Source organism: Macaca mulatta, chromosome 15, assembly GCF_049350105.2.
Source record: "Macaca mulatta isolate MMU2019108-1 chromosome 15, T2T-MMU8v2.0, whole genome shotgun sequence".
NCBI lineage: Eukaryota > Metazoa > Chordata > Mammalia > Primates > Cercopithecidae > Macaca > Macaca mulatta.
The window spans coordinates 121,922,457-121,942,652 of NC_133420.1; the positions used below are offsets into that span (position 1 = coordinate 121,922,457).

A 20,196-nucleotide genomic window follows, 5' to 3' on the forward strand; every position below is an offset into this window, starting at 1 on the left:
CTTTTTCCTCAATCTACCGAGATACACATACGATTTTATTTTCATTGGCTAACATGAGTTAAAATTTAATATTTTCCAGTGGAAACCACCATTGCCTTCCCGGGAAAGCCCAATTTGGTCTTTTGTTACAACCTGCTGGATTTCATGTATGCTCACAAGTGAGGTTGCCTCCTCCTATTCCTTTCTTCCATTGTTTCTCTCGGATTTAGGTTTAAAGATTACACTAGTCTGAAATAATGAGTTAGGAGTAAACTCTCACTTTACTATCCTGTGGAACTGTCTGTATAAGATTGTAAGAATCTGTTCCTTATGTATTGGGTAAAACATCTTAAAAGTAAATCTCTGTCATCAGAAAACTGGGTCTGGTGCTTTCTCTGTGAAAAAGTTTACTGTAAGAACTGGTTTGATCACTTCAGTGATTATATGACTGTAACCAAGCAGCTTAGCTTCAAACTGCATTTAAAAATGTTTTTTCCTTTACTCTTTTCACCCCAGTCTCAAGACGTAGCTTTGAGACAAACTACAGATGTGTTTTCTTTTGTCTTTAAATACAGCCTCGGAATGTGCTTTAAAACTCCACTCCCCTCCTTTTCCCACCTTAGGCTTTCATGCCTGAAGCACATGTATTTACCTGGATGTTTGTTAAGCTTACACCATGCTCACTTATCTGGTCATGTGTTTCCTTAGAAGCTTCAGGGGCCAAATCATGATGCAAACCAAGCACCTCCAGAATTCTCTCCCTAGCAGGAGATTACTTCAAGGCCAGAGTTACTCCCGGCTAGAGACTGACGGCAAGATTGACCGCGACTGATTCGGCCTGGTTGGGCCCAAGATGGTGCTGGCCCCTTCACCAGATGGAACAATTCAGGATAAGCCACAGGAGGAAGTCATGCCATTAGGCACCTCCCAGCCCCCTTGCCTCTCCTGCATTCCAAACCCCTCTTCTCAAACCCCTGACTCTCCAGAAATTGGAAAGTGGCAGTTTTTGGAAAGGATTCTGACCACTTTCCCCCTTGCTGGCAAAAATTAATAAAATTCACACTCTTTATCATACCTCACTCGTTATTTCGGCTTCTTTCTACAAGTGGCGAGAAGCTGGACCCTCTTTTGGTTACATGACTATTCCAGCCCACGATTTCTTCTTGAGTCAGAAGTTTCATATTTATTGGCATAAAGTTTTTTCCCAGTATTTTCTTATCTTTATAATCTCTCCTGTATCTATAAACACATCTTTTTTTCATTTGTAATACGTATTGTTAAAGGTGCTTTTACTCCACTGTAAAGAGCACGGCCTTGTGTTGATCCTCTGCACTGCATCTCTGTCTTCCATTTTACTCTTTTCTGATCCTTGTATTGTTGCTTTAGTTCAACATTCTTTGAACTTAAAACTTTTAAAAATCTTTTTAAGGTAATGCTTAGCTATTTATCTTCAGTGACATCTCCTTGCTAACTTACGGATTTAATGTTGTACACTCCCCTCAAGTACTGTTACAGTAGGTAGCTAATGGAACACGAGCAGAGCTGGAGAGGGCTCCCAGCAAAACATACACACCAGGAATGTCGGGTGACCATAAGATTGTCAGGCGGCTGTTAACTCTCTCTCTAAAATAATAATTGGTCACAGCCAGCACCAGAGAAAGGCAGTCTCCTGGAAATAGCAGGTATTTCCAGATAGAAATACCTGAAACTGGTGATCAGGAGCTTCCCGATAAGATCTCAGGAGCTGGGCAAGTGCACTTGAGCATGCGCACTGAAAGGCAAAATGGCGGATGACCTCCCTGTAGGAACACGGGACCGCAAAGCGGCAAAGCGCCTCAAGCAGGCAGGCCTACAACTTAGTAAACACACTGCACATGCAGCCCCTCCCAAGGGCTGGCAGGCCACTGCGCATACTGACAGCCCACCCCAAAGGACGAATCACAGGAGAAGCAACAGACGACCCCGGAAGAATGCCAACATATAAAACCCCAATTCAAAAGGTCAAATGGCGCGCCTGATCTCTCAAGTTGCCTACTTGACCCTTGTGCAAGTTCCTCTCGTTCACGCTCTGGAGCTCTTTAACAAACTTCCACTCCTGCTCTAAAACTTGCCCCAGTCTCTCCTCCAGCCTTATGCCCCCGGGGTAGAGTTCTTTCTTCTGAGGAGGCAAGAACTGAGATAGCTACAGACCCCTACAGATTCACTGATGCTAACATACTTGTGCTGCACGACATGGATACATCACAGCTAAACAGCACCACTTTAAGCAAATCTATTTGGACATACTGTAATTTTATAATCAATCAGTTTTCGTATTCTTTTCCATTATAGTTTCTTCTTTGACCCATGAGCTGTTCAGCATTCTCACTTTACAAATATATGGTTTTAAAATCTGTAGGTATGGATATGTTTCTGACTGTTAAAGCAAACGAAATGTGGCCTTAGAAGGGCTCTGTACTTCTATACTTGTGGATGAACTGCAACCTAACTTAATAGGTAGAAAAGAGAGAAAACCTAACTTAGGAGTATGCCCTGTAACAGTAGCTGAGGCTTGGCCAGTCCCAGCAGCCATACTTCAACCACTCATACACTGCCCAGTGTTCAAACTGTGTTCAAATAAGGCAAATGCTGAGCTGTAACCAATCCAGCTGTTTCTGTACCTCACTTCTGATTTCTGTATCTCACGTCCTTCTTTTTTGTCTATAAATCTGTTCTAACCACAAGGCATCCCTGGAGTCTCTCTGAATGTACTGTGATTCTGGGGGCTGCCCAATGCATAAATTGTTCACTGGTCTATTAAACTCCTTTAAATTTAATTTGGCTGAAGTTTTTCTTTTAACATAACTTAATTCCATCGTAGACAGAAAATATGGTCTCTATACACCAATTTTCTGAAATTTAACAGAGACTTTAAGGTCCTGCACGTGACCCATATTTTTAAACATTTTTTGTGTTCACAAGAATACATAAGTTGGGGTTGAGTCTATTAAATCAAACTTGATAATTATGTTGCTCAAATCATTGAAAAATTTTCATTAACTTTTATCTTTTTGACCTCATGGTAAATTGAGGGAGATGGGTCAATAATTTTGACAATGATGATAAATTACCAATTTATCCATATAATTTTATTTGCGTATCTTGAGACTTTTGTTTTTAGGTGCATACAAGTTTAAGGGTATGTTTCTTGAAAAACTGAACCTTTTATCACATGCAGCAACTCTCTCTCTAGTAATGCTTTTTATTTTGAAATGTATTTTGACCAGAATCAATACTGATATATCTTTCTTTTGGCTAGTAATCTTCAGGTACAAAAAGAGGTACCCCAAATGTGGCTATTATTAACAATATTCAGCTGATGTCAATTATTTAGTCAAATCTGAACATCTATGTCTTTAAACAGCAAGTTTAATCAACCGACATTAATAGTGACTACTGGACTTATTTCAACATCTTACTATTCAATATGTTGTAAGTTTATGCTATTTTTCTGTTTACATTTTTTAAGATTGGATGAACTTATCTTTGATTTTTGTTTTGTTGTTTCTTACTACTGCCTCCACCACCTCCCTATTCATTTGCAAATTTTATGTTCTTTTCTTAGTCCCCGAATTTTATCAAGAATACAAAACGCCCTAGATGCAATATTTTAAACTCCCTATCAAAGCAAAGACCTTAAAATTAAAACCTTTATGTCTCCAAAAAGCAAAACCCAATGAAAAAGGTATGAGCCAAGCATGCATCAAGTTATTCAAATTAGAACTGAAGTGAGATTTCTTGAATAAAAATAGATGAATTAATTCCAAACAACAAGAAAAATGAAGATAGAAGACACATGACATTCAAAGAAAAATCAGACCCACTGTCTGTTTTAGTACAACCTGTGAGCTAAGAATGGTTTTTACATTTTTAAATGCCTGGGGGAAAAAATCAAAATAAAAAATTGTTTCAAAATACATAAAAATCAAATGAAATTCAAATTTTGGTATGCATAAATAAAGCTGTATTGGAACAGAGCCACACACCTTTGTTGATACATCATCTATGGTTGCTTTCATACTATAAAGTCAGAGTTGTATAGCTGCAACAGAGACCATATGGCCCCATGAAACCTACAATATTTACTGTATGACCCTTCAAGATAAAGTCGGCCTGCCTGTGATTTTTAACATGTTAAATGAGTGGATTCTATTAAGATACTATTAAGACACTTAGTTTCCACACGTCCTTCAAAATCTAGGAATCATCACAGTAAGTCTACTGTAATGTTACAATAAAAAGTATCATGAATAAATATGGAGGAACTCCCAAGAAAAAATGGAGATAAGAACTAGCCCAGAAAAGAAAAGTTACAGCTATGATCACAAAAAAGAAAATGCCACTGCAAAGACAGAAAGAGTTCCAGAAAAACCCCAATTTCAGAATCCATAGAACAGAAAGACACTCTGGAACAAGCATCAAGGTAATTCGAACAGTGAAACCAATCTTAGCCACCCCCGTGCATATATGTAAACTTACAGGTAGCATCAACGTTTCTAAAATCAAGCTCTCTGACCAACTTCCAAACAAAGTTCATGCTCTGCGTCAGAAGGTACATAAACATGAGGCTGAAGCTGGGGAAAGAAGCAGGGCCTAAGACAATACCAGCACAGAACGAGAAGTGGCAGAATAGACAGCTAAGCCAAAAGCCATTATAGAGATTAAAACATGTATTTAAAAAATTTTAATTCTAAGAAAGTGAGAAAACAGTAACAAAACCACACAAGATGCAAAAAGGTGTTAAGTGGTCAAATTCTACAATTCTTTCAAGTAACATGATTTGTTCTGTATATAGCATAGAAAAACATGGAAAGCTTTTCACCTCATTCTGTGAAGGCAAATAACCTTCACGCCAAACCAAAAAAGAATAACACAAAACAAAATTAAAAGCTCAATCTCCTTTACGATTATACCATAAGTACTTTACTGAATCCAGCAATATGTGTTAAAAACCAACACCACCCCTAACCACAATGACCAGGCAGGGCTTATTCTAGTAATGTGTGGCCACTGCAGCATTAGTAAATCTATTAACACAACTCAGAATAATAAAGGCTAAATAAGGCAAATGCTAACATACATCAATTATAATCCTGATGCATATTTTAAAAGCATTGGACAAACTTTAACACTTATTCTTGATTAAAAACAGAAATAATCTCCTAACAAGTTGAAACAGAAGAGAACTGCCTGAATATCATAATTACTGGCAAAATATTAAAGGCACCCACCAAAGTCAAAGAAAGATAAGGATGATCACGCTCACCTTAACAAATAAATACTCTATAAGGGACTGAACCAATATGAAAAAATATGAATACATAAGGTTAAAATGTTGGGGGAGGAGATAAAAATTGCATTACTTGTAGGCAATTATCTATATTGTACTTTACAAATGAAAACACAAGAAAATTAAAGAAGAACAATTAACACAAGTAATTATCCAGCTGACATGATATAAAATAAGCACATAAAAGTTAACTTTTGGCCGGGCACGGTAGCTCCTGCCTGTAATCCCAGTACTTTGGGAGGCTAAGGCAGATGGATCATGAGGTCAAGAGTTGGAGACCATCCTGGCCAACATGGTGAAACCCCATCTCTACTAAAAATACAAAAATTAGCTGGGCGTGGTGGCACGTGCCTGTAATCCCAGCTACTCGAGAGGCTGAGGCAGGAGAATCGCTTGAACCTGGGATGCGGAGGTAGCAGTGAGCTGAGATTGTGCCACTGCACTCCAGCCTGGTGACAGAGTGAGACTCTAGCTCAAAAAAAAAAGTTAATAACTTTCCTACAGACTATAATAACAAGACTGCAACAGAAACGAGGGGAGGGTCTCATTCAAAGGAATAAATGCTATAAAATAGCTAGGAATATATCTGAGGGGAAAAAAGATATAAGACCAAGACCAGTGTGCAGAAAAGTATAAAACTTCCTTGAAAGACATTAAAAAAAAAATGACCCCAAAAAATAAGAGCCATGCACACTATGGAGAGAAAGATTTATTATCATAAAAATGTCAAAATTTTCTTAACAAAATTTATAAAATTCCAATCACAGTTGCAATACAGAAATTTTTCCCCTTTGCCTTAAAAAATAATTCTAAATTAATTTGGAAAACCTGATGTGTGAGAATCAACAGAGAAAACCTTCAAGGAAAAAGAATAATAAAGGGAACCTAGCATCATCTAGATATTAACAGTTTTAAATTTAAAGATACTGGAATCAAATTCAGCACATTAGAGGGCAATATCTATAACACATTTAAAAACAAATAATATAAAAATGTCTTTTAAATAAACAAGTAGTTATTAAATAATCCAAGGAGGATGAAGGACATGAAAAGGCAATTTACAAATGAAGAAAAGGCCAAGCAATGTAGCTCATGCGTGTGATCCCAACACTGTGGGAAGACAAGGGAGGAGGATCACTTGAGGCGGGAGTTCAAGATCAGCCTGGGCATCACAGTGAGACCCCCATCTCTACAACAAAATTAAAAATCAGCCAGGCCTGGTGGTTCACACCTGTAGTCCTTAACTCTTAGGAGGCTGAGGCAGGAGGATCTCTTGAGCCCAGGCGTTGGAGGTTACAGTGAGCTATATCACACCACTGCATTCCAGCCTGGGCGATAAAGTGAGACCCTGTCTCCAGAAAAAATCAAAAATTAAAAAAAAAAAAACAAAACTAAAACCAAAAAAAACCCAAAGAAAGCCAAATCTCATTTGAAAAGATAAAATATCACATAAGCATCTGGGGCAATACAAATTAAAATGCTGAGATGCCTTTTTTTTTTTTTTAATCTAGGCAAACTTCAAAAATAGCAACATTAAATGCTGGCAGGAATATGAGGAAACATATACTGTCTTTAACTTATGGGAATATAATTTTGTAGAATTTATTAATATCTAAAATATAAAATGAACAAATGATAACTGGAACAGTGATTCCCTGTTTAAGAATTTATGCTTATGTACAAGGGTATTCACTACTTTATTATAAATAACATAAACAGAGGAAAAAAAAAGATGCTCATTAATGAACAAATAATATAAAATTTTTGATAAGACTAGATTAATATACAGCAGTAAATTGAAAATAAAAATAATAAAACAAATTGATAGTTACTGTAGTTCTAAAAAAAAGTATGATCCTGTATATTTAAAAAACAAAGGAATCCCAAACGTATGTTTGCAAGTATAGTTAAATACAGATATTGTTAAGTCAAAGACTTACGGCAAATTATTATTATTGTCTAATAAATACCTTCATATTTTATCATACATAAAAGACATCTGTAATTATTAAATATTTTACATAATTTTTCAAATTAAATATATTAGGTGCAGTTTTAAAACAAACAGCTACAGGTCATGATTATCTAATTATATAAATATTTAACCAATGCTTATATATAATGTGTAACTGTTTAAATTCGACATTTAAGATCACCTTCAGCATGCTGAAAGAAGAATTTAATAGTGCTTACCAATATCATTAATCACTGCTCTTATTTTGGAGACAAAAGGACCAACTTCACTGGAACTCATTTTGGCTCTTTCCTTAAGGTCAGCACCTGCAAAGTATTTTATTTACAAATATAATCTAGTTGTAAACAAAATTTTAAGGCAAAGAATTGAAAATTTACTTAAGATTAATATACAACTTCAAGATCAGCCTAATTCATCTTTTAACAGAATGACATTACCTAAGTTCTCCTTCCCAATGACCATGTTCAGCAAGAATAAAGTATTTGTCTACTCATGTGCTTAAAGCATTGCTTCTCCAGCTTTCGGTCTCAGGCCCCTTCATACTCTTAAAGGAAGACACTATAGCTGGCATCTACTGATCTATAGTTATACTATTAGAAATCAAAACTAAGAAATTGTTTAAATGTTTATTCATTTAAAAATACAAATGAACTCATTAACGTTAACATAAAGAACAACAAATTGGTGACACCATCTTGCTTCTTTGCAAGGTCCTGTCAGTTTATCCACCACTGCTTTTGCAGTATATTAGCACAAATGCCAACCCTGTAAAAAGGGCAGATTACACTTTGGTCAGTCCCTCTAACTTCATGGATGCCTGCCTTGGGGACAGTCAACCACATGGAAGAAGCATAGATTTAAAGTATGAACAAACTGACAATTTCATAATTATGACTTTAGCACAGAATCATAACTTTGGAATAGAGAAAAATAAACACATGGAATTCTTAAGGGATAATTAACTCTGAGAACAAAGAAGATCTTTAGAAAAATTAACAATCTGAGAAAAGATGGGTCCCCAATTAAACAAACAGACAAACAACAAAGTAAAATTACAGCATAGAAGGTATACACTCAGCTATTTGCCCCTATTAGTCTATTATAAATCAATCATGATGATACATAATACCTTAAGTAAGGGATAGGGTAGGGGCATTCTGATCTCACACACTTCCAGGGGGAGGGAGAACCTCAGCTGACAAAGCACATAGCCTCACATCCATCGGATCTTAGATATGTACACCCTAGAAAATCTCTCACACACCCAAGAAAACACGTACAATAACATTCAAGGAAGCATACAAAGCCTAGCAAAAAAATGTATATAACCTAAATATCCATCCATAGGAGAATAAAACAAGGACATAATTATAATGTTACTTGTACAGCATGAACATGAAAGAATTAGAGTAAATACAGATAAATCTAATGAATAATACTATTGAAAAAGTATAATTACAGAAAGATACACAGGATAATAAACACAAATTTTAAAAACAATAATGCTATTCAGGGATATAAAACACACAGATGATAAATTCAATTGGTGGTTATGGGGGCTGGGGTGTGATTGGCAATGGGTACACAAAGGACTTCAATTTTATTTGTAATATTGTATTGCTTAGGTTGGGTCGTGGGGGCTAAATATGTGAGTCTAAATGTTTTGGGATGCCTGATACATGTCTTCATCATTAATTTTTCCCTGAAGAATTAATATGTCACAAAGAAAAATGTTGGCACCACCAAAAACAAATAAATGATGTAACTCGATGCCAAACTCTTCTTTGAGGCCCAGTATTTCTCAGTTCCATTACTTTGTAAATTTAAATATTTTACATTTATAACCACTCATCTCAAGTGGGCCATTCTGATGCCCAGCAATTCTACTCTATTTCCTGAGTTCATCCACTCTCCTACTCACATATAGACCATGTCACAACTTCCCTCTCCACCAATCTTAAAACCTCCTATCAATCCTACCAAAAGCCAGAAAAGAAATTCTACCAGTACTTGACACCAAAGCTATCTACCCAGGACTTGAACCTATATATTCCACCCTGCCTCCTGTTACTATGAATGAACTAACTCATTGAGAGTGACAGGAGACAGACAAATTCCCTGGCAGACAGGGATGCGTCCCCAGTGAGACCCAACCTTCAAGCCAATGACAGTTTAAAAATCGAGCTGCTGGTTCCAAACAGAGAGAAAACTTTGTCTACAAACAGAGAGAAAACCTCTATCCCCGTATTACCATCACTCTCTTGATTGGTTCCTTCTGGATGATGCCTTTTAACCAATCAAACAGTGCTTTTTCCAAGCCCACCCAGGGATGAATCAGCACACACGCACCCATTCTAACCCATAAAAACCCCAGACCCAGCCTCACAGGTGGCTACCCACTTTGGGTCCCCTCTCACAGCTGAGAGCTTTCCTTATGTCACTCAATAAATACTCTTCTCTGCCTTACTCACTCTCTGGTGTCCATGCACCTCATTCCTCTTGGTCGCAGGACAAGGACCTGGAACTCGCTGAGCTGCAGGCAGCAGGAATGAAAGGGTTGTGACACCCCTGGCCGGCTCGCCAAGCTGCGGGCAATGGGGATAAAAGAGCTGTAACACGCTCCCTCTAGCCAAGCTATGAGAGTGAAAAGCTGCAACATTTCTGGGGGCCCAGACCTCAGGACTCCCCGAGCAAGAATTGTAACACCCCTTGGGGCTCCATGAATGCTGGTATCTCTGAGTTTTTGGGTGACACCACATTCCCCTTGTCTAGACACCAGTGCCTGACACGGAAACCATTTGTGGCATGCCCAGTCCAGCCTCAAGCTGAGCGTGGAGCTGCAGCAGGCATAGGATTCAAGTGGGTGCGAGCCAAGCACAACCTGCCAGGCCAAGTGGGTGGAGTAAGCCGAGGGGCCTGAGTGAGGCCCGGACAGAGGTGGCAGGGGCAGCAAAGATTTCTGGCTAGCAAAGTGGCATCTAAGGAATCCTGTAACATCATGAGGGAGGCCAATCCATCCCCCTGTGCACTGGATTCAACCCCTTCTAATCTCCTTGGGGACATCACTCACTCCAGCACTTAAGCTCTCTCCTTGGCTGGCGTCAATACTGCCCCTCCTTAGAGGTTCATTCCCATTAGCACACAGCAATGCTGTAATACTGACATCTTAAAAAAAAAAACCTCACACAGACTTCCACTGTTAGCTATGATGGAATAGGTTATCATCAGACCAATTCTTCCATGAAACACTGGAGAAAGTCTGTAAGACAGCTGCTTCAGCAACTAATGCAGCCAGGATGTAAGAGGCTGAAAAGCCAGAGGAGGGACACTATGGTAAGCCTCTGCTTTCCCCCCAAAACATACACTGAGTTATAAACTGGTGGGGGAAAGAGAGTATAAAAGCCATAGCACGAAGTAGCAGCTCAAAATCTCGGTAATCTCCTGGAACTGGGGAGACAAACACCGGCAGTGGAGACTACTGGCTCAGCCAGAACTTTGAAGCCAAGATCTTGGAGAAAAAGGAACTACAAACAAGAGAGCCCACTAAAGGGACTCACCAAATTAATGAAATAATGGTGAAAATCATATACATTTTCATTAGTTGCAGAAAAAGTATTTGATAAAATTCAATACTCATTCCTTAACATCTTCACTGAGGAACATGTTAATAGAGTTCAGCAACTTTAAGTACAGAATTCAACAATTTTTACTACATTTACAAAGTTCTACAACCATCACCTCAATCCGATTTTAGAACACTTCCATATCACAAAAAGATCTCTCATGCCCATATGCAGTCACTTCTGTTCCCACCCCAGCACCATGTAACCACTCATCTATGTTCCCAAGCATTGGCCTTTTCTGGACATTTCCTATAAATAAATTGATGCAATATGTGGTCTTTTTTGTCTGTTTTCTTTCATATAGCATGCTTTTCAGGTTCATGCATGTTATAAGCATGAAGTCTTCCACTATATGAACATATAAACATTTTGCTTATCCCTTCATCAGATGACAGATACTCATATCATTCCCACTTTTTGGCTACTATGACTAATGCTGATATGGACATTCACTTACAAGTTTCTGTGTGGACAAATGTTTTCATTTGTCTTGGATAAACACAAAGAAGTAGAATTACTAGGTCATACTGTAAACTTTTGTTTAACTTGGAGAAAAGAAAAAAAAAAAAACAACCCTGCCAAGCTGTTTGCCTAGGTTGGCTGCACCATTTCACACTCCTATCAGCAAAGCTTGAGGGTCTCTGTTTTCCTAGTCACCAACAATTGTCTGTCTTTTTTATTATACCTACAGTGAGTGTGAGGTGGTATCTATAAGGATTTTAATTTGCATTTCCCTAATGACTAATGAGGTTAAACACTTTTCATGTGCTTACTGGCCACTCAAACAGCTGCTGTAGTGAAATGTCCATTCAAATCTTGTTCATTTTTTTAAAACCAGGTAATTTGTTTTCTGCTTATTGAATTCTAAGTTATATCTTAGATACAAGCCCTTTCTAAAATATATGATTTACAAATGTTTTCTTCATTTTTGTGGCTTGCCTTTTACTTTCTTGATTTTTGAAGCACAAATTTTGATTAAAATTAATCAAAATTATAAATTTTTTCTTTTATCATTTGTGCTTTTCTTGTAATATCATCAACACTCATTCCTGATTAAAATTATCTTAGCAAACTAGGAAGAAAAGGGGATCTTTATAATAAAAAGTAACTGTAAAGTACCTATAGCTAACATAATCTGTAATAGTCAATTACTAAAAGCTTCCTCCCAGGGACCAAGAAAGAGACAAGGGTATTCCCCAACACTGTAATAGATGTCCTAGTGAGTGTGATAAGACCAACTTAAAACTTACAAGCATTGAAAGGTATAATAATAAAACTGTCATTATTAGCAGATGACTTAACTGCATATGAAGAATAGCCTGAAGAATTTTCAAACCATGAAAACAAGTAAATTTAGTAAGGTTGCTGGATATAAGCTCAATATACAAAAATCAACTGTATTTCTATATACTAGCAAAATAAATTTGAATGTGAAATTTCAAAAAGACACCACTTACAAAACATCCAAAAATCAAGGAGTGAAAGAATAAATCCAACAAGAGGCATAGAAGACCTTGACACAAAAACTGAAAAATCTTATTGAAATAAAGAAGCCCCAAATAAAAGAACATACTATGTTCATGTGTTATAATAGTCCATACTAAAAGACGTAAATTCTCTCCAAATTAACAGATTAAATGTTGTTCCAATAAAAGTCCCAGTTTTTCTGGAAATTAATAAGATGAAAATGCAAAGTGCCAACAACAGTCAAGATACTGTATAAAGTATTGGTGAAGGTATAAAGCAATGAGACCTCTGACTTAAGACTGCTGGGAGTAAAACCAGTACAATCATTTTGGAAAGCAATTCCACTCCAAATATACACACTCATCAAAAAAAAATGTATGATATGTATACTAAAAGACATGTACAAGCATAGTCAGGGGCAGCACTATTAGTAACAGCTAAAACCTAGGAACACCTCAAACAACAAGCAAACAGTAGAACAGACAAATTATGAAATATTTCTACAAGGAACAGGACTGTACTACTCCTAGATGAATGGTACAGGCTGAATCCTGCAAATACATTCAGTGGAAGAGATCAGCCTGCATAATTCCAATCACATAAAGTTTGAAAATAGGCAATATTAGTATTTGGTGATAAAAGTCATAGTAATTGCCAATGTCTTTTGGGTGGGAGATGGGTAATGATAAGGAAGGGACATGTGGGATGACTGTGGTGTGCTGGGATTTCATCTTGTAGACATTTACAGAATTATATGCTTTTAATTTGTGCAATTTTCTGTATGTTCACATTATACTTCAGTTAAATTTTTTTTAAGTTTCCTGATTCCATGCACCCTAGCCCCTCCAGCTAACACTTTTTTCCTTTTTATGCCAAACTCTTCAGAAGACCTGTCCTCCCATGCTCTCCTCCTACACTGTCTCCAAGCAAGGGAGGCAAAAAGAGTAAAAAATAAACATAACAAATAAGTAAATCTACACGGAAGGGGATAAATGTTTTGGAGAAAAAGGTGAAAATAGTACAGAGGGGTATTAAAGGCAGTGACCATGTCACAATATTCAATAATGTCATAAATACCATTTTATTTGAGAATGTATAATAAGCTTTATGCGTGGCAGTATCATAGCCAATGAGGTTTATCTGAGAGATTATTCTAAGAGAAAGTGTAAGATTCAATAAGATTTCATATGTTCCTTGTATTTCAAGTGTTCCTAATAATTTAGTATCTGGTTCTCACACATTTCAAATGAACTTTGTATCTCCTGTAACATATCTGTAAAAACTTGTACTGCTTTTGCATTATCTATTGTGAACTCTTTTCATCTAAATATATAGTTGGAAATGTATAGTACACTGAGTAGACAATGCAGGGAATTGATACATTATTTAACAATTTTGAGAAAACATATATTTTAAACACCACCTACTATAATGGCCCTCTCCTAAAATTTCAGTTTAATAAATTCCTTCTTTTAAATATTCTTTACAATTAGTATATATTAAATTTCTATACTTATATTTGCAGTAGACTACTCCAATGAACTTTAGAGAAGTTATGGGAAAACACACTATTCTTTGTTATGCACTGCATGATGTCTAGTATCCTTGGCCCCCACTAACCATGTCAATAAAGCTCCTCAACAGCCAAAAATGTCCTGAAATTCCAAAAGGCTCCACTGTGAGTGTTAATGTCCCCCTTGAGATCTAATGCTTTAAGCAAGTGATCTTCAACCTTTTTGTTCCTATTATTGCTAAAACAATTTTGAAAGTATGTGCTCCTTTGAACATTTTTATGCTGACATTTAAAATTTTTCATCGTAAGTTTAAGTAGTTTCAAAGATTTCCGTGCACTATGAACACTGACATTTTTAAACAAAACTGATATGCCATCTTCAATGAATCCAGTGGAATCTACATTCTCAGTGAATTGGTTCTCAAAATCATCCACATTTAAAACATACAAACAGGCTGTGCATGGTGGCTCACGCCTGGAATCACAGCACTTTAGGAGGCTGAGGCAGGTGGATCACTTGAGGTCAGGAATTCAAGACCAGCCTGGCCAAAACGGCGAAACCCCAACTCTACTAAAAACACAAAAATTAGCCAGGAGTGGTGGTGGGTGCCTGTAATCTCAGATACTTGGGAGGCTGAGGCAGGAAAATTGCTTGAATCCAGGAGGTGGAAGCTGAAGTGAGCCAAAATCATACCACTGCACTCCAGCCTGGGCAACACAGCAAGACTCTGTCTCAAAAAAATAAATAAAACATACAAACCCATCCTTAAAAACTGTAAACTGAAGAATGAGGAGGTTCATAAATTTGGAAAGGAGAGTTTTATTTCTCATAAAGGGTTGCGGCTTGTGCCATACTGACAGGCCGGGAAGCACGGCCTCTGGCCAGAAGCCGGAAACAGACACTTCAAGGGAAAGGCAAAAGGAAGTGGAATTTATGCTGAACAACGTGGCTGAACGTACATATTTAATGAGCTCTAAGAGTCAGGAATATTATAAAAGGAGAAATGCATGTGCACAATTGAGCTTCATGTACTTTCCTGGGTCACTTACAAAGACGGGGGCGTTCGCATGGCCCGAGGATAGAGTTTTCAGCCCTCTGATGTCAAAGGTGAAGCAGAGGACACAAGAACCCTCACTGTGAATCCTTCGTAAACTTCCCAGGGGTTCTTGCTCTCTTATCAGGAAAGAATGCTGGTGAGCAGTTAAAACTACAAAAGGCAGGGGCAGCACCAGGCAGTAGATTAATACCAGCAATGGAGCAAGTCTTTCCAAAGGGCTATTTGTTTAACCTTCAGGAAAGAAAGCCTAATCGCAGTTCTCCAGGGAGGCGGTATCACAAGAGATGTCCGACCTCCCATCCTGTCATGGCTGAGACCTCAGATTTTCCTCAGACCTCCAGATTTCCCCCTTTCCAAAAGGGGGTCACAGTTGTCCAAGTCAGTTGACTTAGCATTTCATTTTTTATTTCTCAATATAAAAAATGTTACATCATCTCCTTTCTTCATCAACTGGTATTTTTGCTCCACTTTCCTTCCATTTTTTTTTCCTGATATAACTGGTATTTGTACTTTAAAATATTGTATTGGTCATTCTGTCACATTTCTTTGCAACAAAATATGTATGCAAATTAAATTAATTTTTATTAAATTCCCTATAAAGTGCCAAGTTTAAAAGTTTTCATCTGAATTTTCATTACAAGTATTATTAGCACAGAACTGACAAAAGCAAAAATATATTTCATATTTGATAACTATTAAATACTAAATATAAACTTTTATTAGAAATGCATCACAATGAGATAGATGGGACTACCTCCCCTCCTCTCATTATTTCATCTATCCATGAATGAGTATTATTTACTGCTAGAGTGAGGCAGGATTTACCATCAATTTTACTCATGCTGAGAAAACCTTTTCACATAAACAAGGAAGACGTTTACTACAGCAATGTCATTCCTTTAGCACTCTGGTGAAAAATCACATCATAATCAAGAAACATCTAACAATTTCCCAACAACTCTAGTAAACTGTCTTCGAACTATGTTGAAAGCAAAGAACCAGAAACTGCCAGAGTAAGAATCCCAGCTGAAATTCCCAGTTGAAATTCTCAACGTTAATATTTTAAAGGCCTCTTTTTTGGCAATTAATAGGCTTTTTTCCCCTGCCTGGAGCAACAAAGCAAAGATCAGGCATGACTTTCCATTGTGGAAGAGGCAACTATGAAAGAGAAAGAGAACTGGAACCTCCAGTTCAGCCTGCAGAGTTTTATGACAGGGCACACGTTATGTATTAGACAGATCCTTTAAACCCATCTGTGCACCTCCTGAAGGCCTAGAAACATCCCAGCCCCAGCCAAGGGATCTCTGTTTTTAAGTCGCATCCATCAAAAATCAGTTGCCAGGTCATATGGAACGCCAAGTGGCTCCACATCCACACGCTGCCACCAGTACACGGCATTGTCATACTTGCTGTCATGACTCACTTTATGTGTCTACTTGTCTGGGCCACAGGGTGCCCCGATAAAATAGTTTCTTGGTGTGTGGGTAAAGGTCCTTCTGGATAACTAGCATTTGAATTCATGAACTGTGGAGCAGCAGCCCTCCCAAGGTGGGTAGCCATCATCCAATTCCCTGACGGCCTGAAAAGAACAAAAGGTGAAGGAGGAAGGAACTGGCCTCTATTTTCCGCCCCACTGCTAGAGTTGGGACGTCTCATCTCATCTTCTGCCCTTGGACTAGATTTACATTGGCTCCCATGAATCTCAGGCCTTTGGATGCAGACTGAATTACACCACCAGCTTTCATGGGTCTCCAGCTTGCAGATGTAGACTGTGGGACATCTCAGTTCCATAATCCTGTGAGCCAATTCCTCACAATAAATCTTTTATAGTCTATTGATACTATTTCTCTGGAGAACCCTAATATACTTATTAAATTGTGGCAATCTAGTAAATGAGAAATGGTAATTTTAAGTTGCATTTTTCTCAGAAGTAAAAGATGAAATGCTTCACAAAATTGTAGGGGGTTATTATGCAGTGTATTGTCATCATTTCAATCATTCTAATTTTTGTACATGTGCTGCCAATTCGAACACCCTGGTCTCTTGATCCCACTCCAAACAGGCTTCTATTCTCTGCAATAAAGTCAAATAATTAGGTCAAGATAAACAATGATTTCCATGTGGCTAAATCCACATCTTAACCCGCAAGCAACCCCGGATAAAGTGGGGATTCTCCTGAGTCCTGGAATATCTCCATCGAGGACCAGGAAACTAGTCTGTTTTCCTTTCCTGCTGCTCTTACGTGGTGGTTGTCAGGGGTACCCTAGCTTCGTAAAAAGAGCTGGAAAAGACTCTCTTTTTCTATTTTCTCAGAGTATGTAAAGATTGGAATTATCTGCTGCATGAATGCTTAGGTGTAACATTCTTCTGAAGTCATTGTGGCCAGGTGCTTTCTGTGTGGAACGATCTGTAACTGCTGCTTCGATCTCCATATTGCTCTGGTATTACTCAAGTTTTCTATTTCTTAAGTCAGTTTTGGTTAATTTTTATTTTCTAGTAATTTATCTATTCTACCTAAGATCTTGACTTTATTGGCACAAAGCCATTCTTAACATTATATTACCAGTTTAATCTCTGTGGAATGTATATCTATGGCTCCTTTTCCAATCTGAATATTGTATATTTGTTCCCTCTTTTTTTTTTTTTTTTTTTTTGAGACGGAGTCTTGCTCTGTCACCCAGGCTGGAGTGCAGTGGCCGCATCTCAGCTCACTGCAAGCTCCGCCTCCCGGGTTTACGCCATTCTCCTGCCTCAGCCTCCCGAGTAGCTGGGACTATAGGCGCCCGCCACCGCGCCCGGCTAGTTTTTTTTTTTTGTATTTTTAGTAGAGACGGGGTTTCACCGTGTTAGCCAGGATGGTCTCGATCTCCTGACCTCGTGATCCGCCCGCCTCGGCCTCCCAAAGTGCTGGGATTACAGGCTTGAGCCACCTGTTCCCTCACTCTTGATTAATCTTGCCAAAAGTTTGACTATTTGACTTTTCAAAGAAACAGCTCTGGGCTTTATTATCCTTACTACTTCATGTGTTTTCCACGTCGTTAGTTTACGCTCACTTCATTTCCTTTCTTCTACCCTATTTGGGTTATTCTGTAGTTATTTTTGTCACTTAAGGTACACGCTTAGTTTATTCATTTTCAGCCTTGAAGTCCAACCTTAGCTATATTATATGATTTTTAAAGTATTTTTTGTTAGCATTTAGTTCTGAATGCTTTCTAATTTCCATTAAGATTCATTTGTTGAGCTGTAAGTTATTTAGAAGTTATCTTAAATTTCCCAATGTAGGGGACTTTTTCTAATCACGTTTTTTGTTAATGACTTCTAACTTCACTGCCTGTGGTGACAGAATGTGGTCTGATGATAGCTGTCCTCTGAAATCTGTGGAGGTTTTATGGCATAGCAGATGGCTAATTTTCATAAATAGTCCATGTGTGCTTCAAACGAATGCCTAGTCATCAACCACTGTGGATGATGATCCACACAGGTATATTACATTAACCCTCAGTAGAACAGGAAAAGTAACCAACATTCTATGGGCTGGGGCCAATGGACTCCTTAGATCTTTATTTAATATTTAGGTCAATTTACAAACAATTTAAAGAAAAATAAAGAATAGTGAAAACACAACTTTATTAGAAATTTTAATAAAAATTTAAACATAACAAACCCATATTGCTATTTTATATTTTCCTGGTATATGCAGTACATGTATACACACACACACACACACACACACACACACACACCCACCCCTACACATACATATTATAAATACACAAATATATACTCACATACATACACAAACACACCTAAAAAGGCTACATCATTTGAACGAAACTGTTAACAGACAGAAATAAACCTGGATTGGCCAGGCACGGCGGCTTACGCCTGTAATCCCAACACTTTGGGAGGCTAAAGTGGGTGGATCACTTGAGGCCACGAGTTTGAAACCAGTGTGGCTAACATGGCAAAACCCTGTCTCTACTAAAAATACAAAAATAAGCTGGGTATGGTGGTGCACGCCTGTAATCCTAGCTACTCAGGAGGTTCAGACACGAGAATCACTTGAACTTGGGATGCAGAGGTTGCAGGGAGCCGTGACTGCACCACTGCACTGCACTCCAGCCTGGGTGACAGAGCAAGACTCGGTCTCCAAAAAAAAACAAAAAAAGAAATGAATCTCAATTGCACAGACTCAGTCTCCCAAAAAAAAAAAAAAAAACCAAAAAGAAATGAACCTGGATTGCACAGGTTTATAAAACTGAATCTAAGTTTCAAATATATCTCTAGCAGATCATCATTACCATTACTATTTCTGGTTCTTCTTGCACTTGCATTGTAGAAATGCAATGTTTTTGAAAACACTGATGGCTCTTAATTTTGTTGAAAAGAGGACAGCCATATTCTTTGCTCCCTAATTGCAATATACTTTCATTTTTAGATTTATAAACATCAGTCAGAATGATCAAGTCAATGACTTGTTTTCATTTCTATGCCATCTATTTCCTTCTTATCACCTTTGTATACACAAGGGCCTTCAACATATCATTTACAAGCTATATCAAGTAAATGTTCACACATAAACATCATATGAGATTCAATAACACTATCGCACATCCTCTTAGCAAAATGGGATGGTCCCTCCCCACTGCCTATGGAGGCTCCACAGAGCGAAGATTATTTCTGTTATTTACTGCTATGTCCTCAGATCCTAGACACATGGCAGTACCTGACACACGGCAGGCTCCCTCTAAGAAATATTAAACACATGAATTAATTAATGAAATTCATGTATTTTCTTTGTAGTTGAGCCCTGATGAAGAGAGTTTACAGTAGAAATGCTTAACAGGTATGAATACTAACTACCTACCTTAACATCCTCTCCAACTTCCCTCCTCCCGTTTTCTGAAGGCAGCCTTATTTTTGTTCTGGTGTCTGCCCTCCTAGCTCCCCACAATCCATATACTTTGGAAGAAGATGTATCTACCCCCACATCCAGGAGTGGACCATGATTAGCCTGAGCTAACCAGCACGGTACATTCCTCTAAGAAATCAAATCAAGGTCAACTGAAGGGCTCCAGCTCGGATTGCAGAAGAGTCTTCTCTTTCTTTCAACAGAGTCGTGCATGGATATGGGGATGAGAACTGAAGTTTTAGGCTATCAACCCATATATAAAGCTGGCAAACAGAGTAAACTATGGGAATTTCAGAAAAATTCAAAATCACTGGATTCAGGCAATCCTAACAGGCTTATA

General features: G+C 37.9%; 1 protein-coding gene across 4 annotated transcripts in view; it reads right to left on the minus strand.

Moving 5' to 3' along the window:
- AUH (AU RNA binding methylglutaconyl-CoA hydratase) overlaps positions 1–20,196 on the minus strand; it is a 146,467-nt gene that overhangs the window by 95,873 nt on the left and 30,398 nt on the right. For 3 of the 4 annotated variants that reach the window (XM_015118076.3, XM_015118074.3, NM_001257675.1), the window contains 1 exon segment: positions 7,502–7,588. The exons of the other annotated variant lie outside the window; for it this stretch is intronic. In XM_015118076.3, coding sequence (XP_014973562.3) covers positions 7,502–7,588 — 87 coding nt within the window. 4 annotated transcript variants of the gene reach the window in all.